The sequence below is a fragment of the Prionailurus bengalensis genome, chromosome B4 (assembly GCF_016509475.1).
Source record: "Prionailurus bengalensis isolate Pbe53 chromosome B4, Fcat_Pben_1.1_paternal_pri, whole genome shotgun sequence".
NCBI lineage: Eukaryota > Metazoa > Chordata > Mammalia > Carnivora > Felidae > Prionailurus > Prionailurus bengalensis.
The window spans coordinates 31,177,174-31,203,162 of NC_057358.1; the positions used below are offsets into that span (position 1 = coordinate 31,177,174).

Here is a 25,989-nt window from a genome sequence, read left to right on the forward strand (position 1 = left end):
TCAGGCCGAGCCTGTACATTTTCATTTATTCAATTTGGATATAGCATTCTTGGTAAAGAAAGACTCTCTACTGTCTACGGTGATCAGTTTCTTTCAGGAAAATCTGCTCAGGTGCATGGGTCAGCATGACAGATGTTTATATTTCTTGGGACAAAATTATGATTCAAGTCGTGAGTGAATCCTTAAAGATAAAGCTGGGGTCCAAATGATGCCATCTTCCTCCCGAAAGCACCCATACTTCTTCTGGCTTCCTCCTCAAAAACTGTGCCATAATTTTGAATAAGAACTCATTGTGCAAGTCTTGGGTCCAAGTGGATATGTCATGAGAGGCCATACTCACAGAAACAAACAACACAATATGATGCAGGCCCACTGGCCTGGCTCTCTCAACAAAGCAAGAATTGACAATTTCCCTGTCACTTTACAGCAGGAGGGGAAAACTCTCATTTTAAGTCCAATATCCCAATCTGGTAAGCCAGCTTTACTGGCTCCTACCCAAATAAAATGGATTGCTGTATTTTCCCTTCTATAAGCACCATTTTATACTTTACATGGAGCCCACTTCGGATTCCGGGTCTCCCTCTCTCTGCTCTTCCCCTGTTCACTCTCTCTCTCTCTCTCTCTCTCTCTCTCAAAAATAAAAATAAACACTTTAAAAAATTAAAAAAACATAAAATAGCACAACAGCAACATGTGGAGAGTTTTTAACATTTTAACATCAGTCTTAAGATCTAATTTTTAAGATAAACACTCATAAGAATGTACAAATGATGATTTTTTTTGTTTTCACATTATTTTGGCAATTATGGGATGGCATATATAGGCTTGAAGGATTTTAAAGATATATATCATTCTAGACCTTTAACAAAGGAAAAATTTTAGGTTGATACATATCTTTCCAGGACAACCCATAGAAGAAGACGTGTTAGAAATTTCAAGTGTATTCATCATCTAGCACCAACTACTTTATTATAGAAATACTATATGCTCACTGAAATATCAACACAGCTTTTTATCAAGGAAAACACTCAGTTTTGATTTGACATGTGTTCGTTTTGAGAAACTGTGAAAACTAGCAACTTTTTATGAATGCTCATGATTACAAAGCAAATCAAATTTAATACTTCATTGTTTTCCTCTCCTGAATTCAAATCACTCATTTACTACTTGAGTTTTTGGACTTTAGTACAGAAAGACAGAAATCTGTCCAAAAAATTATCATTCACAAATAAGGTTGGACATTCTAGTACTATTACCAAAAGAAATATGTCCTCCTCAAGACATACTTTTTTTGCCCAAAAAGTGTACAGAATGACAAAACCAGTTATGCCTGACAGCTCACCACTGACAAGGCACGTGTCACAGCATTAAATGCCAAGTCCTCACAAAGGCAAAATTTAATGAAAGGAAAAATCACGATGTAATTACAGTGCACTCGTTTTTAAAAACAAAAACTAAAACTCCTGGGTTTACACAATATATTCTGAGAGACAGCCTAATAAGCAATATGGAACACTGAATGGCTCTTCATATGACAATCCTTTTTTATAATATGCTGTTTTGAGTAGAAATATTGTACCGTAAGTGATCCAAAATTTTAGGCATAAATGGCAAGAAACTTTCCTAATAGTAAGTAAACAATTTAGCTTTTTTCTCTCACCCACGATTCTGGGGGCTAATATTTCAAAGATTTGAGAATTCACATTTTTCATCAATTTCCCACTTCTTAACATGCTTGCCAGGAATTGCGGTTTCTGAACCTGGAGGCAGGAATATACAGGGAGTAATGGACAACTCAATTATCAAACTACATGTTTAACAAACTCCACCTAAGCAATACCTCTTAATGATGTGTGCTGGTACAGGGCACATCATCAACGTGAAACCTTCCAAGGGTGACTTGAGAAGCCTGTGATCTGTTTTTAGATGGATAAATATTCCTCCTTCCTCAACTAGTTAACCAACAAACTATAAACTAAAATTTAAACCAGTCAATATCTTAAAGAGGAGTGAAACAATGAGATACAGATGATTGGTCACTAAACGTTTATTCATTGGTACATTTACATAGAAGGCAACACCATTAATGACACTAGAAACAGATGAAAAGTTTTCCAGTGATTTGACTCACAATAAAAATGACATTAATGTTCCATTTTTCTGTGTTGAATTTCTAACATGATAAAAACATGCTGAACAAAAGTATTATTTAAACTCACCACAAATCTATGAATATAAAAACTACTGAGATTAAATTCTAACATGAATACACCAGATTTGGGGTTGCTTTAAAAAGAAAATTTGGGGAAAAAAAATTAAGGTTCCATGTCCCCAAATGTCAACTTGTGATGTATTTGGGCGAGAGTGTTGGTTAAATTAACCATGCCTCTTATTGTTTTGTGATTATTAGATTAAGATAGTCCAGCAATTTGTAAAAAAAAAAAATTTAAGGCTTTTGTAAAAAAGAAATCGTAGGTAGGATCTCCAGAGATTTCTTTTCAATGAATATCCGTGATAGTGGCAAGTAGGTCCTTACAGAAGACATTTGGAGAAATCTCGCCTTGGTGACAACTCTGGTTGATTAGACCACAAGCTAGGAGGACCGATGAAGGTTGAAGTAGTGTGGGACTCGGGACTCAGAAAAAAACACATCCTAACTGATTTAGAAACACAGAAACCTTGTGGCTTCAGACTTGTCACTTAATTTCTCTGATCCCTAATTCCTCTGAACAGAAGATAATTCAGTTGGAGTAGATACCTAAGGTTATTTTCAAAGGTGAGGTTTTGATTTTTAGATCACTTTGTTTGCCAGAATAGAACAGATTCTGGAGGCTGCCTAATGTCTTTTGCTTAAAGATGTAGATATTTATAAATTGATGTTAATAAAGAATGGATGTCACTAATAGTTATTGTGTGGTCTCAGTATTCCCCAGAGAGGTCTACTTTTAGAAACAGGAAATAACCAAAAACAACATAAAACAAAAAATCACCATGGGATCTTGTGACTTTGTTCCTTTATCTGTTAAGTGGGAAAGTGTGGCTGATGACCCCTGACATCCTTCCAAGTCTAACATCTCTTCCTATTTTGATCTATTTTTTTAAAGCTTCCCTCCTGAGATGTGTTCCCACAGAAATGAGTTAGAAAGCCGCAAAGCTCCTTTTTGGTCTAGAGTCTCACATGATGAATTTTCACAGGTGAAAACTCACCCTGTTTGCATAAAATTAGTCATTTCTTAAAGTAATAAGCTGGAATTTCAATACAAAGCTCTAGTTGAATCATAGCAGATCATGAAGTAAATACCACCATGTCCACAAGTGTGTATGTAGGAGTTATTCTAAACATACAAAAGACAACCTGTAACCACACAAGAGCTACCTGAGAAACTTCCATGTACCTAGGTAATGTGCAAATCAATACATACTAGCGCGAATGATTTAGCCTAATAGAATTTAATGCTCTAGTATCTTATATTTGGTACCTTGTTTTGGCATTTTCTTGTCAGCTAACATCTTTTCCATGATTTCTAATTTTAGCAAACTATTTGTTTCTTAGGGTCGCTGATATTGGAATAGGGAACGATGAAGACTGAGAAATTCTCAAATTTGCAAAACTCAAGACATGGGATCGGGTTACGCATATACATTTCTCAGGGTAAAACTATACAGGATCCCTAGTTTCCAGTTTAATGTGTAAAAGCTAGCTTAAGAAAATATCGAAATCATTCAACATTAACTTGGCCTATCATCAGAGGGTAAAGAGTCTGCCACCCCCACTCCCAAAGGGCATGCACAGTACATCACAGCACATAGCTGGGAGGGAAGTGCTGCCCAGGGGAAAGCATCTGGAGTCTGAAAAGTCCATTCCATTTCTAGCAGGGGGAGGGGAAAACAACAGTAATACGAACTGAAGTGGACTAATGAAGCCACAGCTAACAAAATCAGGGCAAACAGACTATGAAGAAAATGACGGAATCCTTAACCCATATAGACAACATTTCAAAAGGTCACTAGGTGAATTTTGGGGTTTTTTGGTTTTTTAGTTTTAGTTTTTCGCCTTCCTCTGAAGCATCAGGGATTGGAGGCAGGACGCAGGTTACAGGAACTGGTGGACCAATGGTCTGATTCAGTATGGCAAGTCCTATGTTCCTATAATAAAGGGGAAATTACAGCGTATCACTTTGTATGCACACAGATCCAGGGACACATGCACTCTCTTTCTCTCTCAAGGGTCTGAATTTTCATCAGTGAAAAAAAGTATTTAACAAAGATAAAGTTTTACACCAAAACCAAGAAAGTATGGAAAATTCAACAGCAGTGAAAAGAGTGATCATTAATAAGCAAAGATTAATGTGGTAAACTATGTACAATGTGTGTCACCGAACAGGTGTAGAGTGGTTTTTAGTATCCTTCCTCTACTTCCATTTATGCCAACCTGGCAAAAGGAAAAATATTGACAAAGTAAAAGCAGAAGGCTGGCAGGTCTAAGTTCTATGTGCAACAGAATAAGAAATTGAGAATTTATCAATTTTTCCAAACTAGAAAGCTAGAAAGTCCAAAGGAAGAACAGAAAATTCTATTAGCCTTGTTTATGTGTTTTTCCTGTCTTGCCCAGAAGAGAGTTCTGTGTATGCAGAGACTGTGTCTTTCTCATTTTTGTATCTAGAGCAAAAGTATACACACAAATGTCTTGTCAATAGCAGGCTTTCCAGAAACGTCCACTGATGAATGAAATAAATTCTTGCTCCAATGAGGCTTCATAATGGAAACCTGATTTGTATTAAATCTTCATTAAATGTATCAAAATGGAGTTAAATTTAGGGTTTTACTTGGGAGCCTTGTGACACATACCAGCGATAAAAGTGTTTTATGTCAGGTGCTATTTTAATCAAAACATTTTCGTAGGTTTTAAATTTGAGAACTCTCACAAGTTAATCCCAAGATGAGCAACTCAGTAAATCCAACCACTCCTGTGGCAAAGCAAGTCTTTATTAACTGGATCTGTTAGTAGAAAGCTGAACCGCTGCAGAGCAAGCGCTAATGACCTCATTACCCACTGGGGCCGTGCAGACAGCACGGTGTCGCATCTAAACAAAGGATGCAAAAAACTAGCTTCCAGATTTTAAAATGAGGGCTTTGAAAAAGTAGAGATGCAATTAAAAAATGGTAACATCCTATTAAGCACATACCAAATAAATGCGAATATTTCATATACATGCAAATGTGTAGATATGTATTTGTTCCTCTCCCTCTAAACAGTGCTGGTGTGGGAAGAGATTCAACTTTTGAATTCTTCTTGCCCCACACTACTACATTTTGATTTTTTCCTAAAACCTGGCTTCACTTCTTATTTCAAACAAGCTAAAAATATCTTGATCACTGAAAATATTACCATGTGACTCCTTTCTTTTCTTTTTCACCCCACACGTTACAGGATCTAAAATTCACTTAACAAAATCAATGTATTGATTTACTCTCTTCACATTAACACTTCCTGGATGATTATAATGAACCTACTCTTTTTCCTCTTGAAAACATGGGCCTCCTTTACATTAATATTACATTAATAACCTCCCAGTGAACCAGGAAAGCATAAAAATAAGTTGTGATAAACAGAATTTTACCTGACTCACCCATTATCCTACTGAGTGCAGCATTTCTCGTGGGTGATTCATCGAGCCCCTCAATCCCACTGTAGAGGGAATGGGAGATTCTTCGTTCTCGATCATCCAATACTGTTTCAATGGGCAGCTCAGGTCCAGAGGGGCTCCCAGGTGACTTCAGCTATAGAGAAAAGGGGGCAAGGGAAAATCAGTACTGGAGGCCCATTAGCAGCATGGGGGAATTATAACAACTTGCCCAAGGCCTGTATCCAACTGGGTACCAAATGAACTAGAACTTTTCACCCTGTACCAAAATAATTTGTGATGACAGCTCTGCCTAATGACCAACTTTCCGTGCCACTTTACACTGTGCCTCCCATGAAGTTCTGTCAGACTGCAGCCATTGGAGGAAAAATATGTATATTAAAAGCTTTTTTTTATAACTTATTTTGCTGCTTATTTTTTCAATTTGACTGTTAGTATTGGTTGAAGTCAATTTAAGTTATGGTTTAATTCAGAATTCTTTATGAGATGTTGCTCTGCACAAAGGATGCTTTATCAGAATGGAAGCTGGAACTCAGCTACATGATTTAGACCTATGGTAGGTAAATACACCTAACAATTAGCACACATCTCTGCGTGTGCTGCAAGAATTACTGCCTACTCTACAAGACCTCAACACCACTTGTGAGCTTGGGTGTCTTGAACAATTCAATGAGCCTATATTTCTTTGGCTAGAAATTCGGGAAAAAAATCATTCTATTCTCTTACTATAATCTTAAATATAAGGTAGTAAGTAACTGAAAAAAAAAACACTTTAACAGCAGACAAACAATATAGAAGTAGGGATCGAATATTCTAATGAAGCAAAGATGTGTATGTCACAAACACAGACAATCTACTAAGCAAAGAATATAGGTCAGTTTTTATCACCACGAATGAAAACAGTATGTGGCATTCTTTAAAACAGCTGTGCCTCCAAGTCAGATTCTTCACAAAAATATTATGAATAAGGAACCTATGTTCATAAGGCCTTGAAACAAATCTACTTCGAGGAAGAACAAAGCACACTTAACTGCAGTCGTCCAAATGTGGGCTCTGGGGTTAACCCCGTGGACTAATATCGCGTGACGCTTGGTGTTGGCTTGCAGCCAGAGACAAAGAGGGCTTGGCGGGAGGGTTCTGGGGGGAGCACCACAACACGGCAAAGTGGGAGAGAGTTTGCACATTCCAAACAGATGAAACCACAGCCGTTGCGGTTCCTTCATCTGAACAAATTATTATTTCTGTTAGAAGCTATCATCTGTTTAATATAAATGAGATATTTAATGAAGTTCCGAATTGTAGACTTATCTCTCCCAGTTTGATAAGCACTGGGGAGATTTAATGCATTGAAGGGTCAACACAATTACAATTGGAGGCACGTCAAACTGCAGGAGCATAATCAACTCGCAGCGCTAGTGAATTAGACTCAATAAGGTTTAAATTGTGAAATGAGGATTTGTTTTATTAGTTTCTTTTTTTTTTTAAATTGCAGATTACAACTGACAGCTTTACAGAAAAGTAAATTAAGTATTCAAGGTCTCTGATGTAAAAAAACAAAAGAACATTTTCTGAAAGAATACTGTGCTTAAATTCCAAGGTACTTTGGGAGGTAAAAACAAAAACAAAAGCCGATACCCTATGCCTTTAAGAACAAGTATGTTTGAAAATTTTAAATGAGCACATATATTAAAGAGACTTGCTATACAAGTCTCTCTACAAGACCTGATTGCTGTATAATTTATTTGATCATAAGACAAACAACATATCCTCACATTTGCTTAACAGATGCATTTCATTGAACCATACAACTGCAATCTTCTAGATGGTAAAATCCTTGTACAGCTATTCATGAGAAATCCCTAAATAATCTAAGAGGCTATTTTAGAATTTTAGGAAATCAAATAAAAATTCCATTTAGAAAATAGCACATGCAGGCTTTCTAGAAAAAAAAAAAAAAACCAGTAAGGTGCCTGTTCAGAAAGAACCTCACACTTGAACATTTCATGGGAAAGAGTCTTCATGTCCCCTACCTCCCTAACCATGTCTAATTTACATCTAAAAAGACACATTTAAATGAAGACATCAATAGCCTACTACATAAATATTTAACAGAGGATACAATGCCTTTTAATTTCTTTAAAAAAAAAAAAGCCTGATTGGGGAGCACAGTTTTGTTTTAAATCTTCTGATGATTTTGTTGTTGTTGTGCGAAAGCCAGTTTAAGAACGAGAAACATGCCACTGTGGCACTATGGCAGCACAGACAGGCAGGGCCGCCTTCAGTCCTGAAGAATGGCCCAGAATGGCCTACAATCTGGGCCTCTCCCAGGCCCTGCAAGTCTCCTTACGTAAAAACCTTATCCAAATTAAACTTGGATAAGTTTAGAAGAAGAAAGGCAAATAAAAGATCTGCAATTTTCACTTCGTAACTTGTTCAAAGTGCAAAAATGTTCTTCAGTCCAACTTCAGTGCCGAGTAGGGGTAGTTGTGCTGGACCCCCCTCAGCTCCATCTCTAGAAACACAGGAAAGCCTTTCCACCCCTTAAAGAAAAATTAGTTATTGGTTGTAGTAAGATAACTCATATTGGGTAGGAGTGGATATGGATACAGTCATTCTCTAACGTAATACAGACATGTCTATCACAGGTCAAAAAACAGTTTACACTCCCTGTCCCGGACATTTGTTTCACTTTGTGGTCATCGTCCTCACAAAATAAAAAGCTAAGTGAATAATAAAGATTCATGTGAATCAATATTTATCATAACTTCATTTACAAGGGTATAAAATTAGGAATTACCCCAATACTGAAAAACAATGTAAATGTAATACTCTCTTAGATAAGATACCCAAACAATGATATATTGCTTTTATAATCAGAAAATACAAATGCTATTTAATAACAAAGAAACTGGATATTGTCCAATGAATATGCTTTTCATTATATACTTGGACTACCTTTCTGAGGAATAGTTAAAATCCTGGCTTCTTTTAAAAAGCTAATATAATTTCTGTGGGGGTTAGTAAATTCTCACGTTCATGTAGGTAATCATTAACGGGTCAAATGAGGTCTTTCACATAAACAAAATGTATCCCACCATCTTGACTATAAGCCTTGAAAACCTGGCATAGATATGGCCCTAATCTTCTACATCAAACTTAAGACTGAGTTCTAGTTAACAATCTGCATACTCTTATTATTCGATATTTCAGTATTTATGGGCTTATTCTATTTTATCCCCAACGCCTGGCACAGAGCAGGTACTGGGCAAATAACTGGGCGAATAAATTCATTTCCAAGTAAACGACTCAGATTTTCCTCAAAATGGTTTGGAGATTTATACATGTGAGGCCATGTGGAAGCAAGCCTAAAGCTGAGGGCACAGTACAATGTTGAAATACAGCAATTGAGCCTACATTACAATTCTGTGTTGTGGAAAGTACTAACATCTGAAGGACAGGTAAACACAAACAATGAATAAAAGGGCAGGCTTGGGTTTTGGAGAAGAGTGGCCAGTTTAGGCTCTGCTATCAATCAGGACAGCATTTCAGCTCCTCTGTACCCTGCTCTGCCGCGTGGGCAACAGCAAGGATCAGAGCGGTAATGTAAGTTCCCCCAAGTCATTCTGCCTGTAAGCAGCACACCCAGAATGTAAGGGAAGGTCTGATGCTAAAGCCCATGCTTTATTGTATGTTGCCTCTTAACACAACCGGAATACAAAGTGCCTGAACAACACAATCACAATCAATTAGGCCCACTCACATGCATAAGATGAATGGGCACCCTGCTTCTAAATTACTTTGCCACTACCTTGGCCTTGCAGCCATTAAGCAAATCGTTTGACCTTTCTGCATTTATTTCTTAATATATAAAGTGAAGAGAGCCATAAATGATACCTTAGGCCCCTTCCTATTTTAATATGGCTTTCTAATTCTAAGAGGATTAAACGTACAGAGAGAACTCATTTTAAAGTAGTCCTTGATGACTAGATCCTTCAGCCTGAGGTATAAGACAAAGCTCACCTGGTCCCATTCTCAACAAGTACTAAGGCAAGGCTTTGTATGAAATCACGTCTAACACCGATATAATGAGATGACTGTAAGCTATGTTAGACTGCAGTAATTTCTAAAATATTAATTTCCTTGGGACATCTACAATCAGCATAATTCTCACACACAGGTTACTTTCAATCCTCAAGGGATGATGTCAGGTATTTACTCCCATATCTCCTTCTAGGTCCTCAACAAATGTGTCCTTTGTGATGATACCCAGTGTTTCTGCCTCTTGCTTTATGTATTTTTTTTTTTCCAGTGGAAAGAATGTCAGGACTTACAAAATTTGTCTACAAAAAAGTCAATCCATCAATCAGGAGCACAAAACAAGGGAAAGCCATTTTTCTCTTTTTTCCTAAAGAAACAATTATTGCTTATGAGATGTTTTAAATGTACTTAAGTAAGAACATTAGATCCAAGGAAAGCAAAGGAAATTCAGAATCACTGCCAAAATATTAATTTGGTTACCATGCCTGATGTTTTCTTTTTTTTTTATTTAGAACTTCAGTCTTTAATATTAACTAAGTTATCTCTTCTTTTTTTCTATTCTATTCTATTCTATTCTATTCTATTCTATTCTATTCTAATTTTAGACACAGAGAGAGAGTATGAGCAGGAGAGGGGCAGAGGCAGGGGGAAAATCTCAAGCAGCCTCTACTTTTCAGTGTGGAGTCCAATGCAGGGCTTGATGACCTGAGCTGAAATCAAGTCAGATGCTCAAGCAGCTGAGCCCCCAGACACCCCTGTTAGCTCTTCTCAAAACACAAGACTCTCCAGGATTATTTCCCTTATCATTCAGTTCATGCTTAGGTGTCTGCTCTGGGTTGTACCTCAATGATGGAGAGAGAGAAACATGACAGATGGACAACATCTTGGACATCTCAGAATTTACAGGCCTCATGAAAGAAAACCAAAAAGGAAACTATGACAGCGTAAATGCTGCTAGGTGGAGGCAAGTACTCGCACCCCGGAAACACCCCGGTGAGAGAAACTACAATCTAAAGGCTGCCTTTGTGAGGACAAGGAGCAGAATGGGCTCATGGGGAAAACTTGGAGGTGAGAAAGTATCATGTGTCTAAGAAAGTGCAAGGAGTGCTGAGTAGCTCAAGCAGACTGCACAGGAAGTTTCCACATGTCCCAGTGGGCTGTGTGATGGAGACCGGCATCTGTCCTGGACAGGCTGAAAACGTCCCGAAGGGATATCAGATGAAAGGGACATGAGCAATTTGTTTTGCGAAAAAACCTGCCTTACTGCAGTGTGGAGAATGGACCAAGGAAGAAATCCCTGTAGAGGCTTTGGCACTGACCCCAGCAAGACCATGGGCCTAGAGTGGGGCAATAGCAGAGCGGCTGCAGAAGAGTGGGTCGAGGAGAGAGAGGTTCTGGAAACAGAGGCGATAGAGACAGGAAAGGCATTTGAGAGGTGAAGAGTGATCCCCCTTCTCCATCTTCTACAACTGAAAGAGCAGTGGTGTGGTTTATAGGGTGGGGGGAGGCAAGACAGGATAGAGGAAGCCAGCAGCGTTGGGGGCTGGTGAATGAGGTGCCTGAGTGACAAACCAGCAAGTATCTCCATGGGCAGTTAGACAGAGGGATCTGGAATTGGAACAGAATTCTGAGCTGGGGACAGGGTTATGGGAACCATAATAGCATCACTGGTACCTGAAGATGTCCCAGGGAGCATGTGTGGAATAAGAAACAGCCCAGGGAAAGCTTTGAGAAGTACTAACAATAAAAGAACAGGCAGAAATAAATGAACCTCAAAGGAGAGAGAAGAGCCAGAGGGAAGGAGGAGAAAAATGGGGAGAGCAGGTTAAGAAAAGATCCAAGATGGGTGGTGTTCCAAGATTCCTGAAAGGCTGAGCAAAAGAGACTGAGAAATCTCTTCCCAAGAACATCTCCAAGTGTGCTGTTCAGTGAAATTCAGGCGAAGATGATACCTAGAGTGGAGAGTTGACAAAAAATGTTTGAATAAAAATATTAAGATAATATATGACACTTCCTTCATACAAGAAAAGGGCAAGGAAAGAGGTAACAATGTACAATTTTCTTTTGCAAATTCTCATCTTCTCTGGCTTGAAATTAAGTATGCAAACCCTTGATTTAAATATGAGTTGGTAAAATATAATTTTGTGATGTTGTCAAAGACCGGACTCTGTGGCTGACTAATAGACCCAGAAGGACAGAACTCAAAGCACATTATTTTGGCTTGAGGTTCATTCATGACAAGATACCATATGCTTATATCAATATTTACTGTAACACAATTTACACATATTCTCTTGTAATTCAGAGAGATGTTTTTCCAAAGGTAATATATAAGTACAACATCAGCAAAATCATGTCTTATGCCTTATGGGAAGCTGAACTGAGCTCTTCTGTCTTCATATAATTCTTTAGTTAAATCCTGTCAGTACAAAAGTCTTCTCGGTAGTATTACAAAGAAAGCACAGCACTCATGATAAGATTTTTTTTGATATAATTGTTTTATAAGCTTATACCCTCCTAAGAAATAGTAATAACCAGCAATGTATGAAAATGATACCATAAGGAATATTGAATATTAAAGTCTATTACTATCTATTGCAGCTGTTCCCTTACTTAAATCATTTCATTCACATAAATTCATATGCAGAAGTGAATAAGACACAGAAATATTTCAGTGGGATTCCAATTTCATGTGTTTTACAGGACAACAGGGAATAAAATCAGTGCTTTTATCAAAACATTTTCAGGCTGGTACAGGTTTGCTCTGCTACTGCTTGGGGAACAACGAGGAACCATCTGAATCAGGGAAAAGCATGTCCAGATTCAGAATGCTGGTCTTCAGTGATATTCATATGTTTTCAGTGTCCCTAGAACTCTAATCCAATGTTTATCTGTCAGGGAAAACTTTGAGAAGGTGTTACAAATTCTAATTTATTTTAAGAGGGACTGAGAATATGATATATTCTGCAGCAGAATTTAAGTTCTAGGAGAGAAGGCGCATGGTCTGTTTTTAATCACTGCCATATGCCAGCGATCTAACACACTTCCTGTATATAGTAGATTAGTAGATGCTCAATAAACGTCTGCCGGAGAATACTGTCCTGTGAATGTGAAGTCCTTCAGGTTTAGAAAAAGACCTAATAAAGAGCAGTATACTTGTGAACTTACTGTGGAGACTTTTCATTTAGCACTTCAAAGGATCTGCATTTTATTTTTTTAATGTCTATTTATTTATTTTGAGACAGAGAGAGAGAGAGAGAGAGAGAGAGAAGAGGAGAGACAGAGAGAGAGGGAGTTCAAACCCACAAACCATGCTATCATGATCTGAGCGAAATCCAGAGTCGAACACTTAACCAGCTGAGCCACCCAGGTGCCCCTATAGGACTTATATTTAAAAAATCATTTAAGGGGCGCCTGGATGGCTCAGTCGGTTAAGCGTCCGACTTCAGCTCAGGTCACGATCTTGCGGTCCGTGAGTTCGAGCCCTGCGTCGGGCTCTGGGCTGATGGCTCAGAGCCTGGAGCCTGTTTCCGATTCTGTGTCTCCCTCTCTCTCTGCCCCTCCCCCGTTCATGCTCTGTCTCTCTCTGTCTCAAAAATAAATAAATGTTAAAAAAAAAATTTTAAAAATCATTTAATAATTTTTGAGACAAAATAATAAATTTTGGCATCAAATACAAACTCTACGTCTCAGGAAAACCATTCCAGTAGGCTACTCTGAGGGATTAGCATTTATATTTATATTACAAAAGTGAATTTTTATCTTATGAAAGTGAATTTTAAGTTAAGGTTCAGTGTTCCCTTGTTACGGAAATTAACTCTTTATTGTTAACAAATTCTCCATTTGAAAAATAAAAACAATAAAGAAATAATAGTCAATAACCTTTCCAAAACTGGTCACCTCAACACTGAGTACTCAACTTTCATTGCAAAATAGGAATATATTACAGGATGGCATGAGTGGTCAAGCAATCTGAATAGTTCCACTTTATACATATAACATAGACTTTAAAATTAAGAAAAACACTTAAACCATTTAGATATAATTTTCAGTTTATATGATTTCCTAGGCACTTCCTTTTAGTTGATTTAAAAATGTAGGAAGTTGGCATGGCGCCTGGGTGGCTCAGTCGGTTAAGCATCAGACTTCAGCTCAGGTCATGATCTCACTATTTGTGGGTTCGAAAATCCCCTCATCAGGCTCTGTGCTGACAGCTCGGAGCCTGGAGCCTGCTTCAGATTCTGTGTCTCCCCCCCAGCCCCCCACTTGTCTCTCTCTCTCTAAAATAAAGAGACATTAAAAAAAATTATTTTTTAACGTGGGGAGTTGAGCATTGATTAAAAACAAAAACAAACTCTACTTTTTTTTAACAAGCTTCGCTCTATAAATTCGCAGCTCCCACCTATTTCCTATGGATGGCACATAAATTATAACAGAACTATAAACTTTTTTTAGGTTTAATATAATCACATAAATATATAATTCCTGTTAAATTGTCAAATGCCCCATTATGCAAGAAAGTATGTTTCTGCTTAGCAAGTTTTTACAATTTGGGAAAACATGATCATAACCTTCAAGAGAGGATATTCTTCCTACTCGTTCCTAACTACATACCTGCTACATGTATTCAGAGCCAGCCATGGCACTGTGCAATAGATATCACTGAAAAAGCATGCAGTCAAGGGGAAAATATTCAACCCTTTAGTAAAGGAGAAAGGAGACACAGGAGAATAGGAGGGGAGACTTACATTTTTGACAAGGTCACAAGAGAAACAGACTCTCCCCTTTCAGGGGCTTTGAAATAAGCATCCCACTTTGATAAATCAAATGAACAAGCCATTATTTCATTGTTTCTCTCTCCTAGGAACAACACTACTGAACAGAAGAGAAACTGTTCGCTCCCAACAGGAAGGTGTGGCCATTTTCAAAAAGAGAACCAACTGAAGGTGATTTTAAGATCCCAGTGTTATTTGTTGAGCTGGAGATAGAAATACTAGTGCACACTTAGGGATATTTTGATCACATATTTAAGAGAACAAATCATAGTCCACAGACAATGCAATAAAGAGAGCAAAGATAATTTATAGTGTTTTGAAGCAAAGTCCCAGAACCTGCCATTCTTTGTCCAATATTGGGACAAAAACTTAGTCTTATTACAATTTCAAATGCTAGAGTCTTCTTTTCATTTTTTATACTTTACCTCATTGCACTTGCTTATTCGCCTTGCAACAATGAGCTGGATCATTCCTCGCTTGTTCCCTTCAGTGGACATAGACCTTCGGAGGGTTTCCATGGCATCTTGATTTGTCTTGCCCAACAGGGATTCTCCATTCACTGCTATCAGTTGATCATTCACCCGAAGCCTTCCATCCTGGGAAGAAAACAGGTAGAAATAAGTGCTATTAAATACACTGTTATAAAAGAAGTTGCTTTCTCTTTAGTAAATAAATAAATAAATAAATAAATAAATAAATAAATACAAGGGGGATAAAAAGAGGCTTTAATCCTAATGGATTATGCCCAATTGAACACGAGCACAATAATGTCTAAGCAGCCACTGCAGCCTGTGTCTATTTCAATCATTTATACATTTGTAAACCAAGTCATTATCATAATCTGTTTACCAAAATAGCATACTAATTTAAAGGACACAAAGTGATTACTTTCTTGCTTCCAGAGACACCCATAGAGGTTATTTACAACCCAAGACAAGAAAAAGCTCAAGGCTGTTACACAATTGCAGAGAGGTGCCCCCTTAACAAATAGCCAGGAAACTTTCTCCAGACTGGGGAATAGTCTAGGTGATCCATAGTCAGGGAAGAAGAAGATGAGCTTTACTGCAGGGCAGCTCTGTGCCAGAACCTCCGCTAAGTCTTTGCACAGATTATCTTCTTTCAACTATAAGGGCTACGGGTTGTAAATTCTGTGAGACCAAAAATGGGGACTTGAAGCTATGATTTCATCCCCAAATGAGAGACCACCAAGATTTCTATTAGTTTGATCATGCATGGGCTACTATGAAGAAAACAAAAGACACTTGGTAAGTGTTACAGGGTATCTGAATATGTTGCTCCAAAACACACCATTTTGGCATAAGGACTATTTTGAGCTGAAGGCAACTGAAAAATGGCAGATGGAGAAGGAGCTCTCTGTTCTTCCCTTCTCTGGCTAAGTGCAGGGCATGGAGTTCCTCTTAGGAAGATGTCTCCTTTCCTCTCTCAAACCAGTAAAAAAATGACCCTCATCACGAGAGACACAGAGAGCACTGAGATTAGTCAGCCTACAAAACAGACCGTACAAAATAAACCTTATCTTCCACTAGTTTCTGCCATATATTTACCGTCCTACAATTTGCCACCCCAAAGCCCCAACCCCCTTTTCCTCGTCCAATCACTGCTCCACAATTCATTGCCCTTTGCTAAAATGGTATCTAGTTTCTGAGTCTAACCACTTCTTTAGGTTTCTCTTTTCTGTAGAACCCCTGTATGTGGAAAATTTTAAATATTAACATCAATAAAATTTGTGAACATGTTCTGTTCATCTGTCTTTTGCCAGTTGAATTCACAGGCCATAGATAAAGAACACAAGAGGGTAGAGGAACAAGTAATCCGCCCCCACACTGTGTATATGTTTCCAAGATAGGAATAGGGTTGTACTTAAATATTTTTGTTAATGCGCATAAGCTGGGTAAAGTTAACATTTGCTTACTTTAGATGCTGCTCCTCCATTAATAATGGACTTGACGAAGATTCCCAAATCTGCATGGTTCTCTTTGGACCGGTTACCTTTGACACTGACACCAAGACCCGCTGATCCTGAATCATTAAGTGGAACTTCAAACGTCAGAAATTCCCTGGTGCCATCAGGTGTGAGAACAATATCCTCATCTTCTGCTTTCTAGTAGGAAACAAAATTGCACAGCGCGTTATATTCCAATGTTCCTTTCTCATAGCTATTTTTAAAAACTGCTAATGAGCAGTCTGTAATCCTCACACACAGTATTTCCACCAAAGTTCCGTGACAAGATCCATGATAACTGCATCTGCACCCCCTCCAGATGATTCCTGGAACCAGCTGTTAATATTTTCATGTGGCACTTGTTTCAATATTGAAACAAACTCAAACCAGATTCTGAGAAAAGTAGGGAAAAATACAGCTGAAGACTGAAGACATTAGACTCCTAGAATTTGGGATCTTTTTTTTTTTTTTTTTTGGTCTGTTTATATATCCTAAACCACAAAAGTAAAACAGTTAACAGCAGGAATCAAAATAAATAAATACAACTCATTTGTCTTTTTATTCACCAGGAATTTCTGATGTTATTAACAGTTTAATGTTCACTAATGGTATATCATTTTATTCGCAAATAATAAGTTGTGATGGTACAAAGTCAGCAGAAAAAGGTATTCATTTTCAGAGAGCCACTAGAGAGCTTTAACCTTCAATATCCGTGAGATAGAAACAACATTAGAGAAAAGCTTTCCACAATACCGTACCATACATAATACAGCTGGGGGATAATATCCAAGCAATCCAGCTTAATTAATTAGTTGCATATGCAAGCCTTGATTTCATAACTGTAGTCATCACTGAATAAGAAGACTGTTTCAGAACACAACACATTGAAGACACACCGACTCCTGCCCATTTCCCTAAAGCAGCAAGAAGAAACGAAAGCTGAGAGTATAACCTGATGAGCCGCAGACAGACAGCATGTTCGGTCATCAAAATACTTGTACACACCAGGGACGGAGCAGTCTGTCTTCTGACTTCTCCCAAGTAATCCCACCCATGACCAAGACTTTAACCTCTTATATCTCTACACTGCTCATCTTCAAGGCGGTAAGGACAGAATTCTTTTTCAAAGTTACTATTTCCAACCACATAACAGCTATGTGGCACAGAGCCTTCAAATCACAACAAAATGCCTCAGCTAGTCCTAAAACACATTCTTGCTCTTCTTTTTCTAATTTTGAAATATTTCTCCACCATGCACCTAGTCACTCAAACTGGAATGATCAAATTATAGTTGAAAACTGGTTAAACATCTAATGGTACATAATTAGGCTAGACTATCTAATGAATCCTTTAAAGTGTGCTTTTAAAAATGGCTCAGTCACACGTGTGAAAGTAACCTATTAGAGAGCAATGGGAGTAGACTTCAACTTTTTTTCTGGGTCCCCAAATTTTTTTTAATTTTTCTAATAACAATCAAAATTAACAATAAATTTTTTTAATTTGGAGATTTAACATCTCCACCAGATGTAATACTCTTTGTAAGTATAGCATTTATCGATAAAAGATTATTTTTTAGATTAGCATAATCCAAATGATATGTTTTTTTAAATCTCCAAATCCATAATAATGTGATTTGTAAAGTAACATTTCTAACTTAACTAATATCCAGTGTTAGCATTTTATAGTAAGGCATTCTTTGTGCCATCTTTGCAAAAGACAACCTCATAGTTGCCAGGACAAGGTATGTTTCAAAAAAATAAAATAAAATTACTAATATGTTAAAAACAGGAAAACTATAAAAAATGCAAAATAAAAACAACTTGAAAAGATACGGGCCATTGCTATGTTTACTATATACAAAGAAAATACATTTCAGTGTCAAAGTCAAAATCAAACCTAAGCCTGCTCATTATAAAATTGTTCATATTTAAACTATTTCCAGAGAATAATCAAATAAAACCAATGTATTGGGGAGAAAAAATATATCAAATACTCATATCAAAATATTGATGTCATAGCACATATTTACCATGTTAATACTATTCCTACTAATACTAATACTATATATCTATTTTGCTTTATAAACTTTGTATTCAGATGGTTCAAAACAACTAAAAAGTACTAAGAAATGACTTTGTGTGAATTCATACAGCTATCTCAATATAAAATCTGTTATAAAAACAATGTATAAATAAATGTTGATGTCTGAAATACAAAATAGTATCAAAACACACCATAGCCTCCTTCAGAATTACTTCAAATTCAGAAGTATTTAAAGGCAAAACATACTTTCTGAATCAGAACCAGTATTTATATTCCTGGAAAAGTTGCATTTAAAAAGACCTAAAAACCAAAGATAGTCCTTAGCTGGGCACATTTAGGTCTGATCATTGAGTACATCTGTTTGCCTCAAATCTGGAAGGTTCTTAATTGTCATTTACTGATTTAGATCTTCAGTTTGGCTTTTTAATGTTTACTGATTTTTACATTTCCATAATGTTTTACTAAGGCTTAAAATTCTCATTTATTTTTCTACTTGAAAAATCAAGATAAGGAGCTGACTGAATATATGAAGAAAAATTTTAATCAAGGTGGAATCATTTCCTGACATGCCCTACTCTGAACCTGTCTTAAAGGAGACTATTTTCTCCACGGGAAAGTTTCATTTATTATGAAAACTGCAGGATGGGAATAATATTCTTTTTCAGCTTTCTTATCAAGTGTTAAGTCATTATTATCATTAAAACATTTAAGTGAGAGATTGTACTTTCCTTTGATATTTCATTATTAATCCATTTGGCTCTTGACATAAGACTGAAATTAATGCCAGCGTTTAGAACTTAATTTTCTGGCAGCAAAATGTTTTAAAAAAATTTTGCTCTTCAAAAACCATTTTAAATGCCACTATATTATAGAGAACTTTTTTTAAAGAAGTTTTCTAATATGGAGATCTCTTCATTCTGATACAAAGGAGAAACTAATTTTCTATCACCTTGATTGTTTCCATCCAGATTCAACTGTTTCTTGAGTCAAATTCTTTCAACAAAACACAATAAATGTGTTTCCTTTAATTTGCCTCTCAAGCCATTTGTACGTGACCATGTCACTCAAGCTCATACGTCCCTCACGTACACACGTATGAACACCCCGAGTGTTATTTTGCATTAATGCAACCTATCATTTTTTCCTTTACCTAGTACTCAAACTGGCATTATGGCTTAGCATATTAGAAGTAAGAAGCCTGCTGGATGGGCACTATGAAAGCTATTTGCTTTCCCACTATCCTCAGAATAGCAGAAATACTTATATCTGAAGGGAGATAGAAAAATAGCCACAAGTGTGCAGCGCCAAGGCCCAGACAGGTTCCCTTCTTCCCCAGAAAATAGTCCCAATAGCTGTGGAAACAGCTGGCTCACAGGTCCCTTTGATCCTGGTTAATCTGAAAAAATTGGTAGATCTATAAGAGAAGAAATAAAAGTTGATTATCTTTAAGTAGTTGAAAAATAATCATGAGCAGAGTCATCTCTGGGCTTCAGTATATTAAGATATTAGTAAGAGAGCACAAAATATTATGAAAAAGGGCAAAAGAAATAGGATATATACGCATGTCATATGGGACCATAAAATTACAGATGTGAGTCCAATAGCTGATTGCAGGCTCTGAAATAAATGACTCAACATTCTACCATTTGTGAAATAAAAGGAGATAAATATAAATATATAAAATCTGCCTTCAATGCCTGCTAATATATTGGTCATTGGCCCCAGTTCCTGATACAGAGCTCCAAAAACCCTTGTAATTCCTGGTAAGAGTGTTTGACACAGAACTCCTAAATCCCATGGGATTTTCTGGATGTTAGGGATATCTTTTCTAATGAGGTGACACTTGGTGGGTTCCTTGGTGGCTCCTGAATGGACTCTTATCACCAGAAGTCATGATTAGAGGTTTGGAACTTTAGTCCAAGCCCATTCTCCAAAGAGGGAGAGGGGCTGAAAATGGAGTTAATAATTGATGAGGCATCCATAAAAATCCCAAAAGTATGGGGTTTGGAGAGCTTCCAGGGTGATAAACACATCCATGTACCAGAACGGGGGCACACCCCAACTCCAAAGGAATAGCTCTTGAGCTTGAGGACTTCCAGACTTCACCCTGTATATCTCTTCATTTGGCTTTCCATGTGTGCCCTTTAAAATATTCTGAGTGGGAGCCAGTCTTGTGGGCTGAGTCCTTAACTTGTGAGGTCTAACACTAATTCCAGAGGGTATCAGAAGTACATGGTGTGGAAAACTCACACATTGAGTGTGAGCAGAACGGCAAGGTGTTTTGCTGCTCATTTTTCCACTATAATTAATTGACTTCTCACTCCCTTTTCCATGGAGTTAGTATCATTATTACACAAAACTGATGAAGTACAAACAAAAAGATGAACACTGCCACATCAAATAAGAGAGATGTGAACAAGGAATACATTAAAGAAAGATAAGTGGACCAAAATAATCACCATCATCATCATCATCGTCTACTTGCAACAAAGCTTATCAAACTGCTGAAAAAAATTTGTTTTAAGTAATGAATCTAAGAATGCAGAAGGTATGGTGAAATGGGCACTTTCTTGCACTACTGGTGAAATATAAAAGGTTACAGACATTTATAGAAGTCAATTTGACAATGCTTATCAAAAGCCTCTACATTTTGTTTTATCATTTAACCCAGAAATAGTACTTTAGTAATATGTCCTAAAAAAACTACTAGAGGTCAGGAACAAAGATTTAACTGTTCAGATGTCCACTGCTTTAATAGGACAGCTAAAAATTAAAAACAACCTTTACATATGATATTAATTAGATTACCACTATTCAGCTATTAACGGGTCTTTAGAAAGTGTCCCATTTGGGGGAAGAGAAAAACATTTATGACTAAGAAATTGGGTTTTATCCTGTGAGCTTTCTTCTAATACTTCACCCAGTATAAGTCTTGATATCCTATTTTAATAAATTCTTTAATGTCTGTCTTCTCAGTAAAAGCATTATTTTACTGAGGAATATATCACTGTGTCCTTCTGCTTAGGACATAATATTCACTACCTACATGATATGTGCCAAGGACATGATATATATTAGCTACATCAGTAAAGAAGAAAATCATTTTAAAAAGTACACATCAAAATGGTGGCACTGAAGTCACATAATTGCAGGTGATTTTTCCCCTCTACGCTGACTGAATTTCATACTATCCACTATACACTACTTTTTGTACTATAAAAATCCCACTATGTGCCATTTCTTTAATTTCTCTTGCTCTTCAAAACCCAGTGTGGGAAGGAAAGGATAGGAGGATGGTTATACATGTTGGGCAGGAGCTGGTGCCCAGAGGGGAAATCTTATGGTAGCTCTCACAAAACCATTATGCAGTAATGCAGAACATCATACTCTCAAGCTAACAAAAGGCTTACAAAAGATTACATTTATTCAATACAAACAGCTTAAATAATATGCAGTTATCACACATAGGAAGAACGAGTTCTTGTTTTCAATATAAAGAGGAGGATTTTTTTAAAAAGAGAAGTTATCTTGGTTTCATTTAGTTATTGCACAAAAGAATAGCCCTCCAAAGTTTCTTTAAGTTATACATTTCAATTTATCCCATATGTGTGATGAATGTTTATACACAGTATCTGTGCTGATATGTTAAGGTTAATTATTCTTATTAGCAAAGTCAAAATGTCACATCTGGCCTTACTGTACTCTATTCCAAATCAAATGGTAGACGTAAAATAAGTAAAATCTAAAGAACTGATTTGCTTGATTATATAAATACTGATAACAAAATGTTTTTTTTTTCAGGGGGAATTAGAAAGTATTTTGGTTTTTTGTTTGTTTGTTTGTTTTTAATATATGAAGTTTATTGTCAAATTGGTTTCCATACAACACCCAGTGCTCATCCCAAAAGGTGCCCTCCTCAATACCCTAACAAAATGTTTTTACAGTTATTAATCTATAATGTCAAGTCATAAAAATCCTTATCAAATTAAAAAATTCCACACAAATCCAAATTGAGGCACATTCTCAAAGTAACTTGTTCTTCAAAACTGAAACGATAAACTGAAGAAGTAAGTGTTCCACAGTAAGGAAGACAAGAGACATGACAACTAAATTCCACACATGGTCCTGAATTGGAAACTAGAGCAGAATTTGATTCATATGAATTCATTCATTCATTCATTCATTCATCTCTGCTTGCAATAGAGAACATTAATTGGGGCAAGTGGTACTACAATACTGTCAAATCAATGTTAGTTTCATGATTTTGGTAACTCTATTGTGGTTACATAAGAAAATGTCCTTGTTATTAGGATAGACACAGTGAAATATTTACAGATAAAGGGGAATTACATCTACAACTTATTCTCAGTTCAGAAAAAAAACATATATAGTGGGAAGAAAAGGAGAAAAAAGTAGACAGAAGGGGAGTGGAGAATGAAAGATAATTATGTATCAAATGTGGTTAAATAATAACAATTGGGGAATGTGGTGAAGGGTATACTGGAAGTCTCTGTACTATTTTTGAAAGTCTAACATTTCAGAATAAAAATTATATGTAATAACTAATCCAGAATAGTTTTGCTATACCTAAAACACTTTTCATTTTAAAATAGATATTTCTACCAATATAAAAAAATAACCTAAGAGTTCAACAGCAAAGAAATCATATAATAAATTTAAAAAATATTAATTTTATTACTATCCACAAAGGAGGATAATAAAAAAACAACTAAGATAGATTTCTCAGGGAAAGCACACCAAACACTAAGGAACCCCCATCTTACTGTAGTAATAGTAAGCAATTTCAAATGAATTCCTTAAAGTTAACACAGAGATTGACTGTACAAAATCATTATGATATCTGTAATATCATGAAAACATTATTCTATCCCAACTTTGGAGAAACATAGTTTTAAAATAAGTTTGAATTAGGGCGCCTGGCTGACTCAGCTGGAAGAGCCCGAGACTCTTGGTCTCAGGGTCGTTAAGTTCAAGCCCCATGTTGGATAAAGAGATTACTAGAAAAAAATAAATTAAAAAAAAAAAGTTTGATCCATTTAATTCAAGCTTTTTCCTTTGAATTATAAGTTTAAAATAAGTTTGAGCATTTAATAGTATAAGATGTTATAAAATGTTTTGTGACAATAGCAATATTTGCTGCTCAAAACCAAACAATTAAGGTCAACATATGATTAGTATATGATAGTATAATTCTCCATCAAAAAACTCAGAAAAGAAAGTTTTTGCATACTTTTATGTGTTCTCTAAAGTATCAAAATTAATTTACATTATAGGCCTGCAGAAGTGCTCGATGTCGAGTTTAACACAATGAATTTGTATAAAAATATTGATGGAGATGTAATGAACCAAAATCCTCTCCCTCCTTATGCTTCCTCTTTGCTTTGTCTGACTTAAGTTTTTTTTTTCTTTCCAGCTTTTTTGAGATATAATTAATATATAACATTGTGAAAGTTTATGGTGTACGATGGGTTGAGTTGATATACTGACATTGAAAAATGATTACCATATTGAAAAATCATTAGCTAACACCTCCACCCATCACATACTTATATATTCTTTTTGTGGTAAGAACAGTTACGGTCTATTCTCTTTGCAACTTTCAAAGTATATAATTATTATACTACTTACTATAATCATTATTCTGTACATTAGATCCCCAGAACTACTTCATCTTATAAGTGGAAGCTTATACTCTTTAACCACATCTCCTGGTTCCTGCCATCACCCAGGCTCTGGTAAACATTCTAGTCTGTTTCTATGAGTTTGGCTGTTTTAGATTCCACCTATAAATGATATATAATATTTGCTTCTGTGACTTCTTTCTTGTACTATAATGCCCTCAAGGTCCATCTGTGCTGTTGCAAATGGCAGGATGTCCTTCTTTCTCGCGGCTAAATAACATTCCATTGTGTGTGTGTGTGTGTGTGTGTGTGTGTGTGTGTGTGTGTATTACATCTTCTTTTTCTATTAATCTATTGATGAACACTTAGGTTATTTCCATATCTTGGCTATTGTAAAAAAAAGTTACAACGAATAGGGGAGTGCAGGGATCTCTTTGGGATCCTGATTTCAATTTCTTTGCATATATACTCAAAAGTGGGATTGCTAGATCATACAGTTCTATTTTTAATGTTATGAGAAACCTCAATACTATTTTCCATTGTAGTTGCACCAGTATACATCCCCCATCAACAGTGCACAGGGTTCCCTTTTCCCACATTCTCCTGACACTTGTCATTTTGCTTGTCATTTTGAAGATAGTCACTCTAACAGTTGTGAGGTTATTCTTGTGCTTTTGATTTGCATTTCCCTGATGATCAATGATGCTCAGTTAAAGGCCAAACAAAATAGAAACATAGTACTTTTTTATGGATCTCTTGGTCATTTGTATGTCTTCCCTGGAAAAACTTCTACTCAGTTCCTCTGCCTATTTTTAAATCAGACTGTTTGGATTTTTTGCTATGGGGTTGTATGAGTTCTTCATATATCTTGGATATTGACCCCTTATCAGATGGATGATTTGCCAACATGTTCTCCCATTCTATAGGTAGTCTTTTCATTCTGTTGATTTCCTTTGCTGTGCAGAAACTTTTTAATTTGACATAGTTGCTATTGTTTATTTTTGCTTTTGGTGTCAAATCCAAAAAATCAGCAGCAAGTCCAACTTCAAGTTGCTACCCACCCTATCTTCTCGGAGTTTCATGGTTTCATAAATCCACTTAAATCTTTAATCCATTTGTGTTGAAATTTGTGTATGGTGTAAAATGCAACTGTAGTTTCATTCTTTTGCATGTGGGCATCAAGTTTTCTCAACACAACTATCATTTCCCCATTATATATTCTTGGGTCCCTTATCATAATTAAATTGGCCATATATAGATAGGGTTATTTCTGGGCTCTTTATGCTGTTTCATTGAGCCTGTATATCTCTTTTTATGCCAATACTTTACTGTTTTGATTACTGTAGCTTTGTAATATAGTTTGAACTCAGGCAGTTCAAACTATATTGATAGTTTATGATCAATACTTTATTGATACTTACTATCAAGTAAATAAGCTTCTCAGAGGCAGTGTAATGACTCTAATTTAGCTGTTCTCTCTTAACATTACTTTAGCTGCCAGGGGTCTTTAATAGTTCAGTGTGAATTTTAGTATTGTTTTTCCATGTCTGAGAAAAAAAACGTCACTGGGATTTTGATAGGGATTGCATTAAATCTGTAGATCACTTTGGGTGATCTACAATATGGACATTTTCACAATATTAATCCTTTAAATCCATGAGCACTGAGGACATTTCCATTTATTTGTGTCACCGTCAACTTCTTTCACCAATGTCTTACAGTTTTCAGTGTTTGGATTTTTCACCTCCCTGGTTAAATTTATTCCTAAGTATTTCATTTTTTTGATGCTATTGAAAATGGGATTGTTCTCTTAATTTCTTCTACGGTTTTCTCATTTTACAGTGGGGTCATTATGGTAGCATTTACTTGATCTACTATAACCA

The 25,989-nt window shown here is 36.3% G+C and overlaps 1 protein-coding gene across 21 annotated transcripts in view; it reads right to left on the reverse strand.

Moving 5' to 3' along the window:
• PARD3 (par-3 family cell polarity regulator) overlaps nucleotides 1-25,989 on the reverse strand; it is a 674,219-nt gene that overhangs the window by 229,218 nt on the left and 419,012 nt on the right. For 12 of the 21 annotated variants that reach the window (XM_043563582.1, XM_043563584.1, XM_043563583.1 and 9 more), the window contains 3 exons: nucleotides 16,392-16,580; nucleotides 14,884-15,054; nucleotides 5,631-5,781 (listed from right to left, as the gene is read on the reverse strand). In XM_043563582.1, coding sequence (XP_043419517.1) covers nucleotides 5,631-5,781; nucleotides 14,884-15,054; nucleotides 16,392-16,580 — 511 coding nt within the window. Of the gene's footprint in view, nucleotides 1-5,621; nucleotides 5,782-14,883; nucleotides 15,055-16,391; nucleotides 16,581-25,989 lie in introns of all 21 variants that reach the window. The other 9 variants (XM_043563576.1, XM_043563571.1, XM_043563585.1 and 6 more) reach the window with 1 other exon arrangement.